Source organism: Rhopalosiphum maidis, chromosome 3 (assembly GCF_003676215.2).
Source record: "Rhopalosiphum maidis isolate BTI-1 chromosome 3, ASM367621v3, whole genome shotgun sequence".
NCBI lineage: Eukaryota > Metazoa > Arthropoda > Insecta > Hemiptera > Aphididae > Rhopalosiphum > Rhopalosiphum maidis.
Window position 1 is genome coordinate 51193277 of NC_040879.1, and position 26677 is coordinate 51219953.

The window sequence follows — 26677 nt, forward strand, 5'->3', positions numbered from 1 at the left end:
TAAATCAACATTATTTAGCTCCTTTTGAATTTATATACAATTTTTTTTTAATTATTCTTTAATACCTATTGAAAATATATAATGAATATATACTTTTTATTATTGTATTTGTTCATCATATTATAGTACTTACTACTTATCCGTTCAAACTTAAAAACACAACATGTGTATGACTTGCTATAATGTTCAAAGTTGGACAAGTTGCTAAAAAGATATTTTATTAAACCAGATTAAGTTAACTTACCCTAAAAAAATTAATTTAATGTTATTTAAAAATATAAATGAAATTATTAATTGAATTAAGTTACTGATTTTTATTGAAATATTTTCTTAGCTTATTTAAAAATTACTTGCCTTCATATTTTAAACTAACTAAAAACTTAATGAGGTATGGTATAGCTCAGTGATGCCCAACCTTTTTTGTTCGGCATGCCACTTTGGGTTTATCAATCATCTCTGAGTGGGCTACCAAATATAAAAGTACAAATAATCCAAATCTTAATCTAATAATATAATTTTGTTATACATAATAAGTGTACAATATATATGGCATATATCTTATCTTTTATTGACTTGAAAAGATCACGGATTGAAGTATACATTGTAGGTACATACAATGAACAGTATATCAAAAAATGAAAAATAAATGTTTTATAAATTTGTGAGGGGCCACACACAATACCTTTGCGGGCCACGGGTTGGGCACCATTGGTGTAGCTTATGAATGAACATTGTTAACATATACTTACCATGTGTTTTAAACAATTTAAACCAAATTAAATAAAATGTTATGTTATATTAAAAAAATGTAAAATAATTTGATAAATATTACAAGAATTATTTATTAAATTTTAACTTATAATTAACAATTTTTTTTTTAAAGCTGTGGTCACCTATATGGCTATAACACTATATACCTTTTTTTGCTTACCACATAAATGCTTTTTTATGACAATAATGTTGTTCCCACGTACTAAGTATATTTATAAAATTTGTAAAATTAATTTAAATCAAAATAACTAAGTTAAGTTAAAATAATTTATAACCAGAAGTAATTAAACTTCTAATTTAGTTGTTTTTTAAACATAATACATTTTATAACTAATTAATATTTTTACAAAACTCGCTTATTAAAAAATAAAATATTTCAATTGAAGTCAGGATAACTCTCATGCGCTATAGCCTCCATTAACACGACGGGGGGTAATATCAAACACAATTCGCCATGTATTTTCTTTAAAGAATTTTCGAAAATAGTTTTTTTTTGTTTTTTATTATGTTTTGGCCTTTGTAACTTTGTATATGCATAGAAAAAGCTTAATAAAAAATATATACTACTTATATGTTAATATTTATTAAATAATATTAAATAATATTTATGTGGTATACAAGTACTATACACATTTATGCAAAAAAATCTATATTTCATAACTTAATGGGTATTTTTAACATGGAAAACAGTTCGGATGGAATCTATTTAATAAATAAAAATAAAAACACGGCCAAGTATAGTTATATTTTGTTTGCATTTATTTAACAACGTACCGTCCTATTGATATATTTGTATTATATAAACGCGAAAAACGCTGCAGGAAAAACAATATAATAATTATATAGAAAAAAAACTATAATCTCTGTGTAGACTATATTATTATCATAATAAATTAGATACATTATATTATTATAACTATTGAAATGTTTTATCGGTTTCAACAGTTTCATAATCGCTTTAAAGCGCGATTTCTATGATTTACAAATTGTTCTGCGGTTAACGATTATAATAATAATTAACATAACACAAACACATAAACACGCACACATTATTGCAGATATCTACTGTAAATGGTAGGGCATATGCCAAAAAAAAAAAAAAAAATGTATTTATGAAAACTTCAAAGACGGAAAAATGATTTAATTAACTACAATACGACCGTCTCTTTAAAACACTAAAACGTAATAGTTAAATAGGTATTAGGTGGTTAGGTATAGATCGTGTTGAATTCAAGGAGTTTGACTTACGAAGACGCATCGTCGTCGTCGCCGGATAGCATTTGATGAGCGTACCTCTGCAGACTGTCCTCGATATATTCTGATTTGGTTTTGAATCCGGGAAACAGCAATATCCCCATAACTTAAAAACAATAAAACACAATCGGTTACTAATAATTACTGCAACGCCTACGTACAATTATATATTATTATTTATTATATTTACACGGTCGTGTTTTGTCTTTAAACTATTATTTATTTATCATGGGTATATATCGAGGTATGGTATAAGCGTGTGACTTACGGATTTGTCTTAGATAGTCAAAGATGACATATGAAAATGTATGAAAACAAAAGTTTTAATAAATGTAATTAATATAGTCGTTGTGGGACGACAGCAGTCCTCGCTAGGAAAGGACCATAAATTACTTCAGATTGCATAACAAAATTTATCAGTTGTTGTTATCACATTTTATGATATATTGTTCATAAATTAAACACAACAATACGAGATTAAATTGAAGTTACCATCGCGAATCGCTAACATTAAATACTTACAGTAATAAAAAAGCGAATAAAAATCAATATGAATAGTTGAAATTTCAATTACATTATGAACGTATTTTTGATAGCAATGACCAAGTAATTTTAAATATTAAAAAAATAATTATTTATAAATTTAATTATATCTTTTTTAATCATGCATAAAAGGGACAAACTACAATTAATTTTTATATTAGTGTATTGTAAATAGTATTCGTATTCGAATTATTATAAATATGTTTGAGTATAAGTTTGGTATGAATGTATGATATTATGTATTCTAAATCAGACGTTACTAAAACTCACAATTTTAAAACTTTCTAAAAAATGCCCCAACACTCTATATTAAGTAGACTGTAGTGTATCTAAGTATCTTTAAACTTAACTATTTATAATAAATATTAAAATATAAATAATCTATTGTGAGCTTATCAACTCTTACCAACAAATAGCTGTCACTATATTAAACGTTGATTGTCACCGTTCTAAACGTGACATTGTTACCTTATTATAGTAGATATTAATTTTGGACTTTATATTATTATAGAAACGTTCGGTCTGTAGAGATAAGTAAACAATATTTTTTATTATTGGCGCCTACAACCTACAATTACGCCTTATAACACGTAGGTACTGAATTTATTACTATGACGTATTGACGTATAAAATATAATATCATATAACAAATACATATATATATATATATACATATATAATATATATAAATCTATCTAGGTATAGTTACGGTGTTGTTATTTTTTTTATACAGCGATCAAGACACTTCGAATATAAATAAAAAATATTATCGAATAGGTTGGTATGCATATACCTACGTAGTATTGTTGAAATTCTAAATCGTTATGTCCAATAATTAGTTTTAGTTAAATTATTATAATTATTATCAATTCATCGTACATTTATTAGGTTTAGGATCATTCTTTTTTTGAAAATTACACGTTAGAAATGTTAGAATGTTGTGTAATAGTACGATTACGGAAAACTAGTTAGTACCTACGTGGAATCCTGATATGGTATTGCAATGGGGCTAGGTAAAATTGGTCTACAATTTGTGTACATTTTGAAAGTGGTAAATTGAGTCTCGGTTTCCTATTTTTGATTATTTTATATAATCATTATAATCATATCATTCGCGATTAAACCGATGCTTTTACAGCACAAATCTCAATATTTTTAACTTTGTTGACGAATTATTAGAATAAGAAGTACGATCCGGGATGCATATAAAATTACGAAGCACATCGCAAAAAAAAGAAAAGTACGCTGCATAAAAAAAAAGTTAATGGAGCGAAGTACCTTAACTGTATATGGTATACCTATATGATAACTCGATTTAAATTTTGTATAAATTTAGGTTTATACTGGGAACATAATTTATAATAGATTTATATATTAGAATAACACATATATTTTTATTTAACTGTAATAATAATAGATTTTTTAATGAATAATGTATACGGTGTATAATACCATGTATATAATTTATATAACGTATAAAAAAAACCTATTATTTATTTTACTTCTAATAAAGATTATTCGATATTAAGAAATACATAATTAGTTTTTTCCGGTATTCAATTTATCTTCAACCTTTTTTTTTTCCGGAACCCAATTAACCGAGAAAAGATCTTTCGAGACCCTATTTATCAATCTCATCAGCAATAGCTAGTATACACCGCACTCTATTTCCCACTTATATAAAACTTTAACGAATACTTGTAATACGTTTAATAGACATTTTTGAAAGTCAATAAGGAAGCAGTAAGTTTATAATATATAGTAACTATTCTTTCCGGATTTTAGAAGTAATGAAAAAATAACTTTAGAAATATTATTTATTACTATAGAGAGAAATTAGCACAAAATACAAATTTAAAATATTCGTGGGAAAAAACCAACCAATTTAAAGTTTTAACTATCAAATAATTTATACAAAATTAATGATAAGAAAATTAAAATTATTTATTCTTACAATTATTTTAAAATACATATTTTTTTTTTACAATTTAGAAATAAGAAAGGTAATTTTTTGTGTTTTTCAGTTACTGAAAAACAACAAAGTTAGTGACAATACACCAATTTTGAAATAGTATAGAAAAAATATATAAAATAGCTATTGTTCAAAAATTATAAACATTTATTCATATTGTAATACCGATTAACCTTTTACTTTTTACGTCATTTTTTATTTTGTGTTAATTTTGATTGCTGGCTTGCTGCCATTATTTGTTGTAATTTATTTCGAACATAGGTATATTTAACTATGAAATTAGTTAATGAATGACAAGTAATTTAAAATTTTATAAACAGTATAAATATTTTAGGACCCCCGAAAATTAATTTTCGAAAGGTACTACTATATACTGAGTACTGACCACTAAAAATCTAACCTGCACGATATATGTTATATTTATTTTTAAATTGAATAATTTAAATTATAGAAATGCGATAAGCACGTCTACCACATATTAAAATTACGCTCCTGGACGGTTGTTGGATGACATACTTGTAATATATGATATGAATAAATTGTTGAATGTGGTTCCGATGTACAAAAGACTGAAGAACGATACTGACAAGACAGAATGAAACTGAAAAAATAAATAAATTATATTATTAGGTAATGTATAACTGCGCATATTACATATAATATTAGTTTTAATTATTGAAGATGACACATCGGGTATTTGGCAGATTTTCTTTTTGACGCTTATATTGTGTATTCGTGTGTGTAAGTGTGTAATGCACTGTGGACAGAGAAATTAAATTGGGGTTGTACTAGTTGCCCTTATATGTTAATATATACACGATTACAATATATAGCCTGTAAAATAGGGGAGGTAAATAAACAAACAATAAATAAAATTATTTATAAAAATAATGTAAAATAGTATAAAATAATAGAATCAAATTTTGATATTCTCTGTCTTTTGTAATTTTCTGACTATTTAGTTGATACATATATTTCCTCAAGTTCGACTTTTCCACCTTCACTGTGGGCTATGAATTCAATTGATTCAGAAAGGACTACCAATGCATGTGAATCATTTCATTCGTCATTTTCAAAGAACTTTAGTAGTTCACATCCAAATATTTTTATTTTTGTAAATGTTATAAAAGAAGTACAAACAAATACATACATTTGCTATAAGCAGTGTAAACGAAATTAAAACTATAACAAATCGCACATACTTAAACAAAAAAGCCCGTATTGAAGATTTTATAAATAAATATAAAAATAAGAATATTAGTAGATTAGATTTTGTAAAATCTGTTAGTAATTATTATAACAAAACATAATACATAATTATTATATCTAATTATTTTTTTTTTTTGATAAATTATAACATTGATTGCCACATAATTATAATATTTATTATTTCATTGACTTTTTCATTTTATTTTGTTTGTAATTATTACAAAATACCTACTATATTCGGCAGATATATACATAATTCCAAGCATATGAATTTTTTTCTTTCATTTTATACTATTTTACATTATTTTTATAAATAATTTTATTTATTGTTTGTATATTTACCTCCCCTATTTTACGGGCTATATATTGTAATCGTGTATTTATTAACATGTGAGGGCAACTGGTACATTTGGTCGAGGGCAACTGGTCAACATCCATTAAATTAAATATAAACGGATTTAAAATTGTAAGTATAGGTAGATAAAAAGTGATATTGAGCCTAATGATATAATATATAGAGGTTCTATAAATTAGTTTAAAGGGACTGAAGAGAATACGTTTTGAGGCAAAAAAGTCATAGAAAAATAGATCTGGTAATAAATAAGTCTTAGCAATAAAACGGCCAGAAAATAAAAGTATTGTATCTTTACCAACACAATTAGTAAATGACTATAACCACCACATTACAGCTATTTTTACAAACTTAATAATTACTGTAATTCAGTAATGGTATTAAAAATATTCATTTAAATACACTAATGACTAATACAATATGCGGTGAAAAATAATAATAATAAAAAAAAAAAATATATTCTATATTTATATAGATAAAATGTTGAATTTCAAATGTTTTTTTTTACATATTAAATGTTTGTAGAAATCAAATTAATTAACTTTAGATTTCAACAGTTGTTTTTCCAAAACGTGTGCATAAACACAAAACATTAATCTAGTTTGCGTTTTCATTATTTCTTTTCTTTAATTTTTATTGCTGGTTCACCTAGTTTGTACAAAGATAATTTTGCGTGGTTCGCATGTTATATCCGATTTAGTAATGTAAAATATTATCTAATTGTATGTATTATACATTTATACACAATGGTAGTAACTATATGCATTTACCTATTTCAGTTAATATTTTTAAATGTTTCGCTGCAGACCATTAGTTTTACTTACCTTTTATCCACGATATTTTATTTCCGGATACTTTTTTCTGTTTCTCTTTAAGAATGTCACTACTCACTATAGGTTTTTTACACGAAGAACGTTTGATTATACATATTTATATAGATATGATATAACCCAAATCTTCAATTTAATGCAGAAGAATATAATATAATATTAGGTATAAGACAAAATTTAAATTAATTTTTAAAATAATTTAGGTAAGCGTAATATATAAAATAAGTTTGTTATACTCGTAAGTTTATTGCAATAACTATAACTTCTAATTATACTTAAACTTTTCGAGTTAGTGTCTAGATTTCTACGCATTTGTAGTATAAGAAGATAATACTGGGTTACATAAACGCAAAGTTTATACATTCTACGTATTGGGTAGGTATCTATCTATACTGTTTATTCGGGACTTAAAAATTTAAAAGGTACATGAAGAAAAATTGGTTTTTTTTGTGCGACAAGTAAATAATCATGAAAATAAACTCTTCTTGTTCAATTTGGAATTATTATTACATTTTATTTTAATATAATTTCGATAAAATATATAAATAGTTGTTAATTATGCAAAAATATTGTACAAAAATAATTAAACGCGCAACTAAAACTTATTGATACAACTATAAAACAATGCAGTGAAAATCGGCATAAAAAAAATGTAGGAAAAAGTTAATAAGATGTTTGTTATAGTAAATTACCTATTTTTTGAAAGCGATATTTCTATACATATATTATGTGATTAATAATAATTATTATTATTTAATTATATAATAAATTTTTAGATTCTGGACTATTTAACACAATAATCTATACTCTGACTCAAAGTAGAATTATACACCAGTTCTGCGCAATTTTTCCTCTTCCACCTATGCCATTTTATGTGAGATGCACACCAGCGAAAGGGAAACTGATTGCCGCCTGGTGTATTCTACTTTGAGACAGAATATACAAATTATATACTAGTATATATTGTAATTACAAACGATAATATAAGAACGTGAAATTTAACATTTTTAAGAGAATTACAAAATATATAACAGCTAGAAGTTCTATAGTAGGTTTAAGGTTATCTCCGTTTAACACAAGCCAACAATACATGAAGGTATTGATTTTACAAAGATGTGACACGATAAGTAGTAAAAAGATTTTTACCTTATTTGAAGGTAGTTTTTGTAATAAATTGGATATAATTTTTCAAAATACATAATTGAGAAGAAAAAAAAATAAGGTAAAATGAGAATTTTCAAATCAAACCAGTTTTTGACGAAATCGATTTTTTTTTTAGGTGCAACTTAAAAACGAATATCTTTAGATACTTAAAATGTTCACCAAATATTTATATTATCATTTTTTATTCATCGTAAAATATTTAAAGATATTTCGACTATTTTTGAGATTTTTTAAATTTATTTTTTTATTGGTTGAAAAGTTAAATATTAATAAATTTAATATAACGTTCCTCATTAATGTTCATAACAATTTTACCTAAAAATATCAAAATTGCATTCAAAGTCACAACATTTTTTTTATAAGCGTTTAAAGATAGAATTTGGACGAATAGAAAAAAAAATTATTATTAATATAATTAATTAAAATCATGTTTGGGTGTTTCTTTATTTGACTGTTCTGGTACGGTGTTTGACGAATAAAATGAAAATACGTTAAATAATTATTTGTCTCAAATGTTGGAAGTTGAACGTTTTTACGAAAGTTTGCATTCTGTAGATGGTGTTCAAATATTAAATGGTAAATATATAAGTGAAAATATTATTTACATGTTATTTGTTATATAACTATTAGTTGAGGTCTTTGTAAATTCTACATTGTTTATTTATAAATATACAGTCGACTAGTTACATAACATTGGGCAGAAGTCGTTTTGCAAATAAACCACATTTTTTATTATCGATTTACTAGGATATAGATTTAGATTTTTACTATATAAATAGTGATGAATTTACGATGAAAATATTGTAAAATACTGATTTTGTGAAAATGACTAGATTTTGCAATTGGTTGACTTGTACATAATAATACTGACCTTATTCCATAACCATCAAATTTGCATTTGTCTATAATGAACACGGTTAAGACATTTTTTTACCGTGGCAGATTGTTAGAAACATAAGTTGATGAAAACCGATTTATTTCGAGATATGATTGACCGAATTGGACGAAAACAAATTACCGCGGTTAGGTTACTCTTATATTATTAACAGAATGTGTTAGTGTTATTAGTCCAGATAAATACAATTTTATTTAAAGTTATAGATATATTATTATAATAATATCTAAATAAAGATGAAAAAAAAACTATTTTATCTAGATAAATCGTCAAGTAATTTTTTTTTATTATTGTTTAAAGCTTTAATTTTTTATAAAATATAAAACATACTATTTAATGTATGAAATAATAATCAAATGATTTTGAGCTATTTTTATGTTATTCTGCGACAAGGTATTACGTGGATATTTTTTTTATTAATTTTAGTTTTGAAAATAACCTTTCAGCAGAAGCAGTACCTAGTGCAGGGTCGGCAATTAATTAATATGGCGGTCCAGATATTTAAAAAAAAAAAAAATGTCGAGGGCCAAAATAACTTAAATTTAATTTTATCATCAATGTATTTATTTTTGTATTAAAAACACATTTTAAGACAAAGTATTTAATATTTAATTATTTATAAAGTAATCATACATTCATACTAATAATAACGAAATTATGTACTTAAGTTTAATGAGAAAAATTACATTTATTTTCTTGAGCTAATAAACAGCGGTATGCGATGGATGCTATCGTAATTTTCAAATAAATCATAAAAATAGATCGCTCGACTCGGCTTGCAGCCTTGACAGCGGCATGTCCAATAACAACACCGAAAATCATAAACCGTTATTATTGTCTCAGCGCCTAATGAAATCGATTTCAATATTAGTTTAATATTTGTTATGAAGGGAGGGGAAGTGATACATAAGTTGCCTCACTAAAAAAATACAACCAAAACCGCCACTACTTTAATGAACGGAAAATTAAGAAAATTTTTGGTGGTCCAGTTATTTTCCTTCCGCGGGCCGGATATGGCCCGCGGCCGCGTATTGCCGAACCCTGACCTAGTGGCTGGAATAGTATTAAATATCATTTAAATTAGATATTTAAACAGAGAATAATGATTCGAGTTATTTTATTATAATCCAAAAATATTCTTCGTGGGGATATAAAACTTTTGCGTATATTATTATATTTTATATACACAGTATCATTTCATTACATAAATACCCAACTTTTATTATAAATTATAACAAATTATTTAAAAATGTATTTGTTTATAATGCTTTGTACGAAAATCTTAATCGAACAATTGTACATAGTGTATATAATAGGTATTATATATATTATATATACTGTTATATATTATATATATATATTATATATACAGTATACTAGAAATGCTTGTTGAGACGTATTTTTATCTGCAAGCAAAACTAAGGATTGATATAGATCAATACCTATACGGAGGATGAGATACATTTAGTAAATTTAGGAAAGTATAATTATAAATCATCATTGACGGATCGTTGTCAGTGGCACAGTGCTCATATATAATGTACTTGCAATATTACGTACTGTGTCATCGCAAAAAACACTATAAAAGACAAATACTTTCGCATGCGCGTAAAATGAGCATTAGGGCTGGCAAGTACTAAATAGTAAATTCTAAATAAATTTTTATCAAATTACAATTATAATTTGAAGAATTTTCAAAGAAAACGGAAGTCACAAAATCATGGCAAACGGTTTAATACGTACGGTGTACACTATACCTACTGTCATAGTGTTACTTGAGGTAGGTTTATGTACAGTTTTTTTTTATATTAACGTTTATAACAATTTATTGATAATAAATTAAAACAATTGTACTAAGGGAATAAAGGAATTAATTTCAAAATTTTTATTATAATTGTTACTGTGTAATATTATATAATCTAAGAATTATGCACATAAAAATTGTAATTATATATTAGCAGGTAGGTAAAAAATTTAAATATATTACAAATACAAACGAATTATCGTAAATAAAAACAAGATATTTAACATTTTTAAGAGAATTACAAAATATAACCGAAGTTTTATATAGGTTATCATCGTTTACCACAAGAGAGTAATATAAACGAGATCGAATTTTTCGTTTTGAACGTCAGAGGCTAGAAAAAAATGTTGATTTAAGGGTGTACTGACGAACTGTTCTAAAAATTCAAAAGTTCAATCATATATGATAATAGCAGAAGGAAGATACTTTATTGAGCAAACTAATTTTATAGTTGGTTATGAGCGTTTTGATTATTATTTTTACTTTTATCACACGTATTACTAGGCAGTTGCGTAAACAACACTAAACATAAATTGTACAGCTAGTGTTACATGATGTATGTCTGTGTTAACTATACGGTTTGGTATTATACTTTCATGCATTGAAATTCTCAGAAAAATGTCCAGTTTGGGTATATTACTCGCAAGTGTATGCTTTAATATAAAAATTATGTTATAAAATTTTTGTTTGCGTTTGTCATAACTAAGGATCGTATTTTAAGTACTCTGTGTTCTAACTACAAAATTTTCATGGGCCATTTTTTGCATTTTAGCGGATTTTATACTTTTTAAGGCATTTTTTAATTTTTAAGAACATTTTTGATCTATATTTCTCGTATTGTGATAAAATAATTGATTTCATTGAAATATAAGTACTACATAGTAGGTACCTACTTCGTAATATAAATTATTTTAATTTTGAACTTGACATCAGGTAATCTTTAAATTAGACAACACTGAAATTTACAAGCTCTTATATATTGTACAGTGTAATGTAAATGTAATAATTTTTTACTCATTTTTTATGTTATATTTTTTTTTTATATAAAAATTTTAATTTATTCAATAAATAATGTATTTTTTGGTATTTTTAAGGGCATTTATATCCGAGACCTAGTCATAACGTTTTGAGCAACACTCCAATTTGGATACTTTGAAAATTTCAAAGTAGAAAATTGCTACTATACCGACTTATCTTAATAATCGGGAACAATTAATAAATAACAATGAAAAAATCGGAATTTTTTCGCAACATTAGTTTTTAACAAAATCGAATTTAGGTTTTTTGTTGTTCTTAGTAAGGAATAATTGTAGAAAGTTGACATTTTCTTGAAATATTTTTACTATCATATTCTAGATATTATATAATTTTTAAAATACCATGTTAATTTTTTAGTTATTTTAGAGATATTTAAAATGTTTGATTTTAATTTCTAAGCGAAGCCAATAGCAATGGATGTATTGATTTTACAATGATTTGTTTTTTTGTGTCTGTAAATACTTTTTAGGTAAAGATGCTTAGTGATTAGCATTAACGCAGAGCACTACCCATGGTAAGTGCACTTAACTACCTTTTTTATAGTTGTTTTTGATTTATGTTTATCACTAAAAATATTTGTAATGTAATACAAGATTCATATCATCATATGATTTGTTGTAATAGCAATAAATTAAAAAAAATAACGATTTTTTTTTTAATATTATGATTTTAAGTTCACATTTTAACAAAATTCATGAACATTATCAAATTATTTTGTAGTTAAAAATGTATAGAATTTTCAATTTTTAATACCTACGTATAAGAATATAAGGCTTAAAAATTGAATACATTTAAATTACATTAACATTTATATTTTTTTTTATATATGCATTTAGTAAAAAGTAATTTCTAACTGAAAATAACGAATTTTCCTCTATTGATTTTAGTTGCTTTATAGTAATCCAGATAATTTACATTGTTAGGGAACTTTTTAAGATTACGTATATTGTTATTTTTTTTACACACAATAAAATTTTCAAAATATTTAGACTTATTTTAAGCTATTTAGATTACGAATGTTTTTATGTCATTCTACGCGAGTATATATCGGTATAATGACTTAAAAAAAATATTTCGATCTAACGAGTTAATAAATTAATAACAATAATAATAGTTATAATAAGTATAACATAAATTATAGATGTTGATCATTTTTTAAGGTCAGAATAGGTTTTTCGTATACAATGATTTATCATTGAATTCAAATTTAACACTCGCATTGCAGTAACCGACGAGATTGCGGAAATATACTCGAAACCTTCAATAGAGCATAGCAAATTTCCCGTTTATTTTTAAAAATGAATTAATTTAATTATTTATATAGATGAGGTACAACAAATCCTAAAACCCACTTCCAGAAGGATGGTGTAAAGGACAATCACCTCAACTCAAATACGGTGTTATTGATGCGTGACATAATACTACTTTAAATAGTTTTCAGGCTCGTGTGCAGGGTTTCTTCGTGGAGGGGATTATGAAAAAAGTATTATTTTTATATAAATTTTTTAAGTACATAAAAAGTATTTAATAACTATCGGTAGTTTTTTGATTATACATTAACATTATATACATCAGGAGTCTTTCTGAAGTAAACTTTAATTTAATTCGATAAAACCAATAGATTTTAATGACTTAGATGTAAAAAAACGGTATCAGGGAGGGTTAAACCCTCTGCTTTTTGGCATGGGCCTGATCAACTTAAAAATATATATTCATGATACATGAAACGTTTACCAGTTTAGTGTGTGTTTTCCTGAGGTTGAAAAATCGGCCCATGTACAACTTTGTCGTCACCCAGCAATCGGCCACCCACTCAGAGATTTCCGTGAACGTGCGCTCCTTATCTTTGTCCCAACTGCTAGGCGGCAGAATCCTTTGGAATGGACCACAAACGATGCAATCTAACAAGGCAGCGCATAAGCCTGCCGTCCATATCATGTTTAGTATTGAACAGTTGACCAGCCACATATATCTAAAATCCGAGTGATAACAGCAATATAATTAAATATGTATTATAATGTATTTGCTTGAATCGATGGATCAAAAACAAAGAAAAGAGCCTACCAAAAAAATAAATATTTTTATTAACACACACCAGAAAAATTATTTGATTTGAATCTGTCACAATATGATTAAAAAACTGCAAGAATTCAATATCAAGTCAAAATAATTTAATAAACATATATGATATAAAAATTTAATTTTAAACGAATAAGTTTCTAATTTTAGTCTAAATGCATAGTATATTTTTATAGAAATCCATTTAATGTATCAGAATGGTACCCATAAAAACAATTTGAATAGTGTATCTGTGTAGTAAAGTTTTATGATGTAAAACAATCTGTGCGAATGCTATTATTTCAGGTTTACTATAGTATGTGGTTATAGTTTAACTAATACCTTATTAATAAGCAATAATAAGATAAATGAACAATCAATAATTGATTACCAATACCAAAGTATAATATTTTATATATAGTGATGTGTTTAGAATGTAGTAACAAGGTATGGTGAAAATAGAGCTGTACTTAGAATTCGGCGCCTAGGAGCAATTGTAAAATTCCACTCTCTTATTAGGGCTTTCTCCAGTGTTAACAAACACAAATATAAATATATAAAAGTTAAAATAATTGTATAAAGGGCGATTCATCAAGTACGCTCACGCCCCTTTTTTCATTTATTATTAAATGTATTAATTAAAATGCTGGTTTTTTAAGTTTACTTAATGGTTTTATTTTTAAATATTAACATTTTTTTATATCATTAAATATGGATTCAGAGGTTAATTGTAAATTTTCATGTGTTAGAATACGAGTGTGTAGTTATTAAATTATTTAATCATGCGTACTAAGGATAATAATTTTATGATAATGTATTTGAAAAGCATGGTACTATTTATTTTGGCTGATTATTTGAATACCTTACTACTTTAGTAATTAATATTATTCTTTCAACATTGTATCATCAAAAATTATTGATTTAACAATTTACAGAAAAAAACATTAGTACTCATTTTAACAAAAGAAGTTTGTACACCCTACTGAATACTCCTAAATTGTATAAGAAATCTAAATAATTAAAAATATTGAACTAAATTTAAAAATTTCAAGAATCAAAATTTGAATTTAAACTACAGAATAACAGCATTATTACGTAATAGTTAAATAAAATGGTAAAAGTATATTTTACTACAGTATATATTACAAGAGTGCCGTCAGTGGGCGGCTTATTCTCTTATTAAGTCTTCGTTAAAAAATTGTTTGCAATCAATTAAGCTTATTGTACAAAATATGTATAGATTGTTTAATTTAAAATAAAAACTACATTAAATATAATATTATGATCGTGTTTTATTATAATTTGTAAACAACTTCGTCATTAGCTGTGAACTTCATCCCACGTAATGTCACAGGCAGTTTTCCGAAGAATCATTCGTATTTTTAGAATATATCACGAAGCCATGAATCATGATGAATACACTTCAGTTATTACAAATTTTAAATTTCCACCTATAAATATGTATGACAATACAATATAATTTGCATAAAAATATTAACATTACATTATACTATCTATATGGTTGGCTTTACACAAAAAATAAATGTAGTACATATTAATCGCTTCCTAATTTTACTCGATAGCCTATTCTAGCAGTTTGCACACAGGCATGAGTAAATTGGTGTATGATGAAAGAGTCTAATGTATTCTCTGTAATATTCGTAGGGTTATAAAAACCAATAGATAGAATTAATTCAATTAAAAAAAAAGTAGGCAAGTGGGTACCGCTCTGCTGTATATTAGATGTCAAGTAGTTCACTATAATGGGTGTATTAAATTTTAATTCAATGATATGTTTTTTGAAATAGCTACTAAATAAATAATGTTTCAGCTGATATAGTATAAATAAATTATATCTTAAAATTAATCTGTATGTTTTAAGAATTTCTTTTTCAATTTGATTATTAGTACCTATGAAATTAAAACTTAAATAGATTTAATGGAAAAAACGCTTGGTAACATTTAATATATATTAAAATGTATAATACCTACTAAAAAAAGGAAAAAAAATATAAAATTGAGACGTCTTAATCGTCTCCTGAAAGTCAGAAATTTGTACTTATATAGTGTTTTTGTCACGTGCACCGGCTTGGTAAATTTTACAATTAATTTCCTCGTCTCACTTACCAATGTTCCGTTACTTATTTATTTATTATGTATCGACGTGCGTATGAAAACGGAATACGCGAACTTTGGTCGACCGAGAGTGTTGGCGGACAATCGAAAACTTAAATTTTATTATGCGGTAAACCGATAACAAAAAATAACAATGTAGGTACTTATAAATATGTAAATGCGCATAATAACTGATCGGGGTAAATTTATACGCACAGCAGACCACGGACATTATAATTTATTATTTAAAATCCGTCCACGTTCCGTGCAAGATAAATGGACATTAATACGACGTTTTAATCATGCTGCGAGAAATATATGAGTTTCCAGAATATTAATAATGTCTCTCAGCCGCGCATCAAAGTTTCGTGGTAATACACAGTGCCATCGGTGCAGTCGTAATTCGGCGGGACTTTGAATAAGTACAAATTATTTAGCTATTTTTGTCAAACATTGGTATTATGTTACATACATCAAACGAAATTAGCAGAAATGAATATCCTACCCACAATTAAGACGGATTATTCCGGTTATTCCGCGGCGGTTACGACGAGTCAAGTCAAACCAAACTCGCGTGTGTGTGTGTGCGCGAGTGTCCGTGTGCGTGGTGCGCGTAGGTAATATTAATTTTGGATCTAACATCTAATACCTAAAATGGCACAGTATTTACATCGTGCGGTATCTCGTCCGCAACTTCTCTTTATTATACGCAACAATTATTTACCCATACAGCAGTATATCGTATAACATGCGCTGTCAACTGTTTGTGTTTCGAAGAACGTACACACGCATCAAACGGGATTTTATTTGGTTTTAGTTTTTCGAAAAGGCAAAGGGTTGCTCGCACAAATTGTTCACACTAGCGAGTTGTTGGGTAAACGTGAGTATAATATTATAATATTATATTTATATACTTACAAATATAAACTCGTTACACATGTAACCGTAATCGCGGGAAACCAATTTTTTTGCCAAGACATTATTGCGTTTAACAACACGATAATTTCTTTCCATTCGTTCATGCGAACTCTAAGTTCTTTTGAAATCCTTTCCTGCAACAGAATAACCGATAAATAATATATTAAAAAAATAAAACCATATTTCGTTATATTATATTAATAAGTTCAACATTACACTAGTACAAATGTTCATATTTTTTTATGTTATTCAGAATAATTTCCTAAACTTAAAATGTACACGTAACATTAAAACGTGTATAGGTACACGGAGAGCCGACAAGCACCTACGGCGTAGGTGTTGATTGTACTTCGTCATTGAGTAGGTCACTCTTTTGAAATAACGGATGTGTTAAATTTGAATTCGATAATAAATCATTGTACACGATGAAAGACGGATAAACTTTACGGTGACCTTGGTTACCAAACAATTATTTTAACAATAATGTTATAATTTAAAAAAAAAGTTTCTTATTTTTTTTATTTATCGCGATTATTTCGAAAATTTTTTTAAATAATCGTGATAAATTTTCGACGAAAAGTACATAGAGTTTTCTATTTAAACCATCCTAATGTATACCAATTATAGATTACATTTTCTAACATAAAATCTTCCTCCAGATTGATGATTGGAGCATTTCTTCAGCTAGAAAATGTGAAATAAATAAAAAACACATACGTAGTTGTAAAATCAATACATTCTTCGCTCCCCTTGAAATTCTAAAATGAGTCACATCCGTTACAGTGACCAACTCGATGACTAGTTAAGTACACTAGTAATTCACTATACAGCAGAACGATTTCCTAAATTTCATAATAATATTTATTATAAATTATAATACTTGTATTTCTATTGATCTGCAGGAACGGCATAGGAGTGGACTGGGTAAATCCTGGTAGTCCAATTTAGAGAGGGGACCGAAATATCAATAAATTAGTGCAATAACAAATCATAGCCACTCGAATTAAAGAAAAAAAAACATATTATATCATAGCAATTAACAGCTACTACTTGAAACATATTTTTGTGATACATGCAGTTATTGATTAGAGTATTAGACGGTATAATAATTGAAAAGGATTATAATTTAAATCCTACTTCTTGAAGTCAATACATATTTACAACTTTTGTTTAAACTATTTTATATTATACATATTACCATATTGAAGCTATTAAAGTGATTTTTAGCTAAAATTACTTAAGCTGAAGAACTAAGAAATATATAATTTGGTTTTTATATAGGTTAATTAGTGTTCAACAGTCGAATATAACACTCATTACAGATTTTCTTTAAAATGAAAAACAAATAAAATTAAATTAAATTGACATATAAATGAATAATTGTGACATTTAATTTTTGTTTAGTTTATTATATGACAATTAGCTGAAATATAATAAATAATATTATATGAAAGTACAAATTATCATGAATGTATTCAAATCTAAATATGAATCACAGCTTAAAGTGCTTGCTGCTGTTAGTTATTAATTATCTATTTATATATAAAAATATATAAAATCTATTATTGATATATAACTTATTTAATTCAATTTTTTATATTCTTAAAAGAGTAATGGGTTTTTTTTACTTTTTTGACTAAAAATAAAGTAAGTATGGTAATTGAAATGAAAAAAGTCTGAATTTTTAAAACTTCAAGAATTTTTGTTAAATAGGAAAACGATAAAAATGTATCTCAGTTGTAATGAGTAGGTGGATAATTAAGCTAGCTTTAACATAATATATTAATGGGAGAGATCCGAAATCACACCCAAGCGGTATAACGATTGATTTGAATCCACAAAAACGTCGCCGTGAACAGTCCCAACATTTCTATTTTTTAACTTTTCTCCAAAACTATTATAGGTAGCTAAAAAGTTGGTTGATAGCTCATTAAAAAGGGATTATCAAGTAGATACAAAATGTGGGATTAAAAATTTTCAAAAAAAATTATTTAATTTTTCACAGTTAAAAAAATAGTTATTTTTGCTAGATTTTTATTTAGAGCGGTAGATTACCGAAACTGAAGAACTGATTTTGTTATTTGGGGTCTTTTTAGATTCACATTTTCTAGGAGAAGTGCTGTGAAGATTTTCAGATCTTTATCTTTAATCGTTAACTCATTACAAAGCTATAAAGCTGAAAACATAAAAAAAACTCTCAATGAAATGTGTTTTTATATTTTTTGAAACTCTGTAGTGAATCAACTATAAAAGATAAAGTTTTGAAAATCTTCACTGAACTTCTCCTAGCCAATGTAAATCTAACAAGATCCTAAACAACAAAATCCGTTCTCCGGTTTCAGAGATCTATCTCAATAAATGAAAATGAAAATAAAATATATTATACATACATATGCATACAATTAATAAATTTCTGAAAATTGAAAATCAAGAAAGTTTACATGCCGATCTCCAAGCGTTTTCTTCCAAGCGTTTTTATTCACAAGTTAAAAATAAATAAATATAAATATAATATGATGTAACTTTTTTTTCGTATAGTGCAAACTTTACAAATTGCATAAGATTTTAGATTCTGAGCGAAACGATGTAATATTTTAAAACAAACTGTGATTTTTTTTGTATTTAAAAATAATAATATAGTAAAAAAATGCTTCAATTTGCAATATTTAAAATTGTTTCTAGAAACAAATTGAACTTTATAAGTTTTTATTATGAACGGTAAAGAAATTTCTATAATCCTATAGCTCTTTTAAAAATAATTGATAAAAACAATAAAATAATTACCAAAGTTTTTTTGTTATTCAACAAGCTGCTTATATGAAAATAAAATAAAAATTTCTCAGAACTTAGTTATAGATATATAAAAATATCAAAGTCACTTATTTTTTTTTAGCTTTTAAATTAAATATTGACAAAATCATGAAAATTTGTAAATTTTCAATTTATTTAAGAATTTATACAATTTTCCACTTAAATAGTTTAGGCGTAAAATATTATTCTAGATTTTTTCTAAGGTCATCACAATTTAAAATTATATACAATTTATTTTTATTTAAATATGATTATATGAAACTCAGTTTTAAAAAGTTGCTCATACGTTTTTCTTAATGATATTAAAAAAAAAAATTAGCGTTGGCCATATTATTTTTTATGAACAATTTTTATAATTGGATATTCAGAAGAAAAATTATTTTTTATTGTTTTTATGTAATTTAAGAAATACTAATTGCAGAGACTCGAAACTTTTGCCATTACGTTACGGCTATTATTATGTTCTATAAATATTAAATATTATGTTTACAATGAAATATTCATAAATTTTAATTTATTTATACCACGCGTTCTACTGCATTTACTAATCAGTTTATATTGCACTATTTGACGCGAACGACATAAATTATAATCCATCAACAGAGGGAATGTGTTGATGTATTAATGAGTTTAAAAATTAAAAATCAAAATAGAAAAAGCATACAGTTGGGGCACTTAGTGGTGTAAATTAAGTCTAATTTCTGGTGGTGAAGTGGCATATTCTCAACTTATAATTATTTCCAACACACCAATAATCCAACTTCCTAAGTAAAATCCTTCCCTAAATTAGGTTAAACTATAATATATTTTCCAAATAATATATTTCTTTAAATAATATATATATTTTGAATTATTTTAGCAGTAAAATCTTTATTATTTTAATATTAATAAAAAAAAACAGTCAAAAATGTTTTTATTTATTTTAAATTGAGACGACGTCCTCTTTCCATAGATCCCAAATCGAATTCATCAATTACTTGGTCCAAATTAATATTATTCTATTTTTCGAGCTGCAAAGTAGCTAAACTGTTAAACCACTAAACCTTTCTTATCCCATAGTCGTTCTAAGATAAGTTTTTAACTTCTTTAGACAAGAAAAATATCTTTCGCAACCTGCTGTATTAGTAGGTATTGTTCAGAATATTTTTAACGTCTTTGTAATTAATGGAAACCTTTTTGAATGTTATTTTGTTTTATGTATTCTATTTTTGATTCTAATTTGTCAGGTACTGAATTATTACCATATTTTTGAATTTATTATTTTAGAATATAGATAGAATAATAATTTAATTGATAATGCCTAATACATGCACGAAAATTATAATTTTGTACCTGTTTATATATTATGTTACATATTTTAATGATTTTCTGGTGGTGCAAAAACATACCTTTGCACCACCACATTTTAGATGCGGTGCTGAATTCGTACCACCCAGTTTACGCCACTAGGGGCACTAATAAAATAAACGATTATTTTTATCAATTAACTTTATAGCGGAAATATTGTTATTATATAATGTTTGTATAGAATTTAGATAGCCTAAAATTCTGAGGGAAGGGAGGTTATGCTTACCAAACTCTCCTAAATATGTCTATATATCTGTGCTTTTAAGCAAATATAGAGGCAATTAAATATACAATTATTCACTTATTCACTATATTAACGTACTTTTATGGTTACTAAATTACGTAAAAAAAATCAGAACGTATTCAAACAAAATTTTCAACTTGACAAGTTATATTTAAACAACTTTGTATTTTACATAAGTACCTATTAGATGTATAACATTTAAACTTTTGCAGCAGTTTCAAATTTGTTAAGATAACCATTTGATAAAATTACCAACCGAGTTACCGCAAATCTACAAACTATACAAAACGTATAATAATAATAGATTTAAATAGTATTAATTTATTGTAATTGAATCACATTTTTGTTTTCAACTTATAAAAAGTTGCCTTATAAATCTCTTGATCATGTTTTGAGTAGTAAATCAAATGTCTACGAAGAAATTATAAATTAAAAGTACTAAACTTTGTTAATAATTTATTATAAACGTACACTATGCGTATTACGATTTATAATATTTTAATTTCGTGTACCTTTTATTAATATTATTGCTAGTTTTTTTTTACGAAAAATTTATACCATAAAGTCTTTTTTATATTTTAAAACAGTAATGGTCACGGAGTTCTATTCATTACAAAATCATTAGTACATTGTGCATTCATAATTTTCCTATCTTTAGAAGAAAATGTATATACACTGATGGTGTCCAATAAAATTTTAACAAGCGGAAACGTCAAGAGTGAGACGAACAAAATTGTTTTTTGTATTTTCGTTATTATAATTGATTTAAGACTCAATTCAATTTCACCAAAATTAACTATTGGAAATAATTAACCCGGTCGATTTTATCGTTTGGTCAAACATTATAGGTCAAAACAATTATATTTTAAACTATATTTTATACTTTTAGATTCAGAACGGAAAGATAAATATATAAATTTATGGTACAGTAATGAAAGGAGGTTTTATTTATGTCTGAGGACTTCTTTTAGCGAAAATAAAAAAATACTTTAATTTTTATTAATACTAAGAGTGGTTGTTTTTGTGGGTAGCGAAATATATGTAATTTGTATTTTAGGTTTAAGGGTAAAATGCAGAAAATTCAATCTCAAAATGTTCATTATCACTACAATTTTCAAATTATTATATGTAATGAAAAATTGATTAAATTCTAATTGGTACTTCTATTGTTTGAAAATGTAATACGAAATTCTTCATACATTTTTCTTAACGGAATCAAAAAAAAAAATGTTTGTAGTGTAAAGCTGCAGTGATTATTTTGTATCAACGTTTGAAGTTCTAATTTGACAAAATCGGACTTTTAAACGTTAAGTTTTTCCTGCTTTAAACTATTTTTGTTATAATTGGAAATATATTAATCGTAAAAACTTGAAACTTTTCACCATATATTATTAATTTCTATTTTCTATACATAACGACATTATTTTCAAAAGATTCAGACTAATTTATTTAAAAAAAAATATATACCACGAACTTCACATTGTTTTATGATACTTGGATTTATAAGTTAGTTATAACAATATATAAATTATAATATATTATAATAATTATATACGTTATATTTTTGGCAGAAATTGTTTTAAAATTCTGTACAACAACTAATGGAAAAGTATATCGTACTGATAGCAGTTATTTAGAGACACTATACAGTCCGCTCATGAGCGTTTATCGTAATATGTAATGGTGACCCTTTCTCATTGAAACATTCCCATTCTACACTCGACACCTACAGATATTACAGTACGGTGAATTTCCAGCTTTTTTTTATATGTGTATGTTTTTGACACGCATTTCAAGTAGAGATTACATAAAAATATAAATATACAATAAAAAGCCATAAGTGATTAAAAAAAAACCAACACACAAAATGCATTTTTAAAAATATTTACCGCGAAGTAAAAATAAAGCGCGCACACACACAGAATTTATATGTATAAATATATAATAAATTGTATAATATATATACTTGATAACGAAAAATTAACAACTTTTTGTATGTTCAATAAAAACTACAAAAACAACTTATCAAAAAGTTTTAACAGCAGAAAAACAAAAATGTTTAAAAATGTATATCTAACGTTATTTTATAACTATTTTTTTAAACGTACAGTTTTGAAGTATATATCGATGTAAGTCGATTGATTTCAAACATAATGTGTAATAGGAAATAATAAAAATTCCAAAAATGATAAAAAAATTACATAATTTTTGAACACTATCGTGTAAAAGGCAGTGTTTGCGACACAAAAATGCCGATGTATTTAACCAGTAAAAGGAAAAAAATGAGGATAATTGGTAGGTATGGGGATATTGTTTTCAGTGTTTCACGGAGTATATAATGAAATATGTCGATTGATATAACAAAACATAAAGGCACAGCGCAAGATTTTTAGATTTCCATTATTTTTATTTATTATTGTTTTTTAAATAATTATTAATTATTGTATCATACATTTTTTTGAATATCGTAACATTCCGTCTCATTGTACAAATTATTGTCTCGGAAAGCAGCCGGTTTTTTTTCGATTCGAGCGCTGCTAGGTAAATCAGAAATCTATACGCGCCTCTACCTAGAGGAAAGGAAAGAGGTATTAGCCTCAAAACTATCATATATTGTGATGAGGATTATTAATCCTCAAATGGATCAAGAATTATATATTTTAAATATTGTTAGTATCAATTCAAATTGATTTGTAAGTAGTCCGTATCAGTACGTACCTTAGTAAGGAAAAATGAGGAAAGTAACTAACCAAACTGTTATACAGTAGGTGTCGAGTGTGTATCGTTATTAAATAAATTACTGTAATGTATTGTATATGTGTTAAATTTTAATTTAATAATAAATCATTGCATATAAAAAACGATTTTGAGCAAAGACGTGTTTGTTAGCCTTTATCGCAAAGTATACTTTATGATATATTTATATTTTATATTGTTGTTATAAAAAAATATTTTACTGTTATACTAATAAGATAGGTCGATTGATTTTTATGAACATATTGCATTTATCATATTATTAATTTTTCATTATTATAATAGTGTATTATTTTATTTTTATTTTCGTAAGATATACATGATAAACCCTTTTGGACATAAATACATAATATATTATGTACAAGAATATTAAAGATATATAATATAAACTTATTATTTATTAATAGCTAAACAGTATTAGACGAAAAAATTGAAAAGCATACAGTCCATAACATTATCATTGATCATTATCATACAGCTCATAGGTTTGTTTTTAAGTTTGTTAGTGGTGGCAAAAAGAATAAAAAAAAACTAAAAAGTTATAGAGCGAAGTATTTCAAAATGTATTAAATAAAGCGATTCGAGCAATTCAATAATACCTCGTAACAATCCAAACCGTCCAAGAACTTATTGTCTGAAATACGTCTATGCTCCGCCAAGGAAGCCAAATCAAATTCGTAGTTATAGGGTTTACACGGGATATTCAACTTAAGGCTTGCAAACCTCAATATCATCCGCTGAACCCTTTCCGATTTCATAGTATCACTAATTGTGTGCGGAGTCCAAACAATGATACCTACTCCAAAATAGGGCTTACAAGAGCGCAATATAATACCTCAAAACATAAGCATTTACAAAAATCCCTACATTTCAATTGTGTGTATTCATATCATAATATTATAATATTGTTACTTTTGAGTTAATGCTGATTTATCGTAAAACTGTGTGAATTGTTCATAGTATAAAAGCTTAAAATTAATTAATTTTTTGAAAATATCATTATATTTGTATACAAAATATAAAATATATTAAGTATTAACATACGTAAAAGTTATAAAAGTCAATATTTCTCAGATTTGTAGATTTCAATAAGTAAATATTAATTATAACGAACCGTGAATTTAATTTTTATAAGATAACCTATACAAATTTAACATTTTATACATTTTTAACTACAAAATAATTTGAATATTGATAAATTCTGTGAAAATTGAAGCTTAAAATATATAGTAAGAAAGTCGTTTTTAAATAAATTAACTTCACGACCAATTCAATTATGTTTTCATCAATTTTATTGGGTAATAGGTTAGGTAATACAGTTAGCAAAAGGTTTATATTACCTATTGGAAAAAAAAACAACAAAATATTTGTTTAACACGTTATTGACATGAAATGTGCCTGTGCTTCATAGTTATATTTGTTTTTTACAACACTGTCACATACATTAATGATAATTTTTCTGCATTAGTACTTGAAACCTGAAATATTTCACAAAAACGCAAAACATTGAATTTTTTAATACAAATATTGATGATATATTTATATAAAAGTAAAACTATATTTAAGATTTAGTGTATAAATATTTTTATAATAAGTACTTATTAAGGAAAACAATTAAAAATGACAAATTTGCATACAAATTATTTTAAAGTTTATTAAAAAAAAATTTAATATTTCAAACTATACTCCATACACATTTACACAATGCCTATATTAAAATTCTTAAAAACAAACGGTTTAAATTTTTTTAGTTTTAAAATATATAAAAATAACGAAAAACATAAAATATTTTTTATAGCCTATTAAAGATGTAAGAAAATTAATTAAAAACCATTACGACACGGCAAATATTGTCTTCTGATTTGTGTATAAATTTAGTTCTTTTAACTATGACTGCGTAGACTGAGTCGCAATTTTTAGGGTGTTAAACGGATTTTACAAACAATTTATGTGTGTGTCATCCTCATCGTGAATCGAAACGTGACTATTATAGGAAAGTACCTATAGACTTTAGAGTTATGGTAATAATATTATTTTTGGATCACAAAATAAATTGCGACACATTATATAGTGGATTTAACAAAAAATTAAATTACGAACAGGAAGGATTGACGCAAAAATGGTAAAAGCTTACGCGCCGCCGTCAAATCCGATTTTTTGTAGACGGAGGCAAAGCTGATTTCGGGTAAATATAATAATACATTAGTAGTTAGTATAGTAAATACCTATTGTACGGCAGTTATACAATATATAAAGTAAGTCTAGACTCTAGGCATATAATTTCCTTTTTCTTACGATGTTATATAGAAGGTTCGTTTATAGACTGTAACATTTATAAATAGTAAGAAATTAAGATCAAGATGATTAAAAAAATTAATATATTTTTAAAATATCATGCTTTTAACGTACCATACGTTGCCAATTTTTTTGTGGGTACTCAATAGTCAACCGTAATATTGATTTTAAAAATAAAGTGCGACGTAGACCCCAGCCCAGCTATAGACTATAGTAATTTATCAACAAATACGAATTATTATTTTTATCTAATATATTGCACTTACTTTCAATAACTAGTAAACACACATTATACTAATATAA

The 26677-nt window shown here is 25.7% G+C and overlaps 1 protein-coding gene across 3 annotated transcripts in view; it reads right to left on the reverse strand.

Annotated features, from left to right (window-relative positions):
- Positions 1-1622: 1622 nt before the first annotated feature.
- The window catches only part of LOC113558497 (ARL-6-interacting protein 1 homolog), a 74253-nt gene continuing 49198 nt past the window's right edge, over positions 1623-26677 (reverse strand). The window contains exons 1-5 of one of the 3 annotated variants that reach the window (XM_026963969.2): positions 25420-25499; positions 16924-17057; positions 13567-13804; positions 5057-5141; positions 1625-2131 (exon numbers count right to left, since the gene is read on the reverse strand). In XM_026963969.2, the coding sequence (XP_026819770.1) occupies positions 2016-2131; positions 5057-5141; positions 13567-13804; positions 16924-17027 (543 nt within the window). In that variant the 5' untranslated portion in view covers positions 17028-17057; positions 25420-25499 and the 3' untranslated portion in view covers positions 1625-2015. Of the gene's footprint in view, positions 2132-5056; positions 5142-13566; positions 13805-16923; positions 17058-25419; positions 25500-26677 lie in introns of those variants that run through there. The other 2 variants (XM_026963967.2, XM_026963968.2) reach the window with 2 other exon arrangements.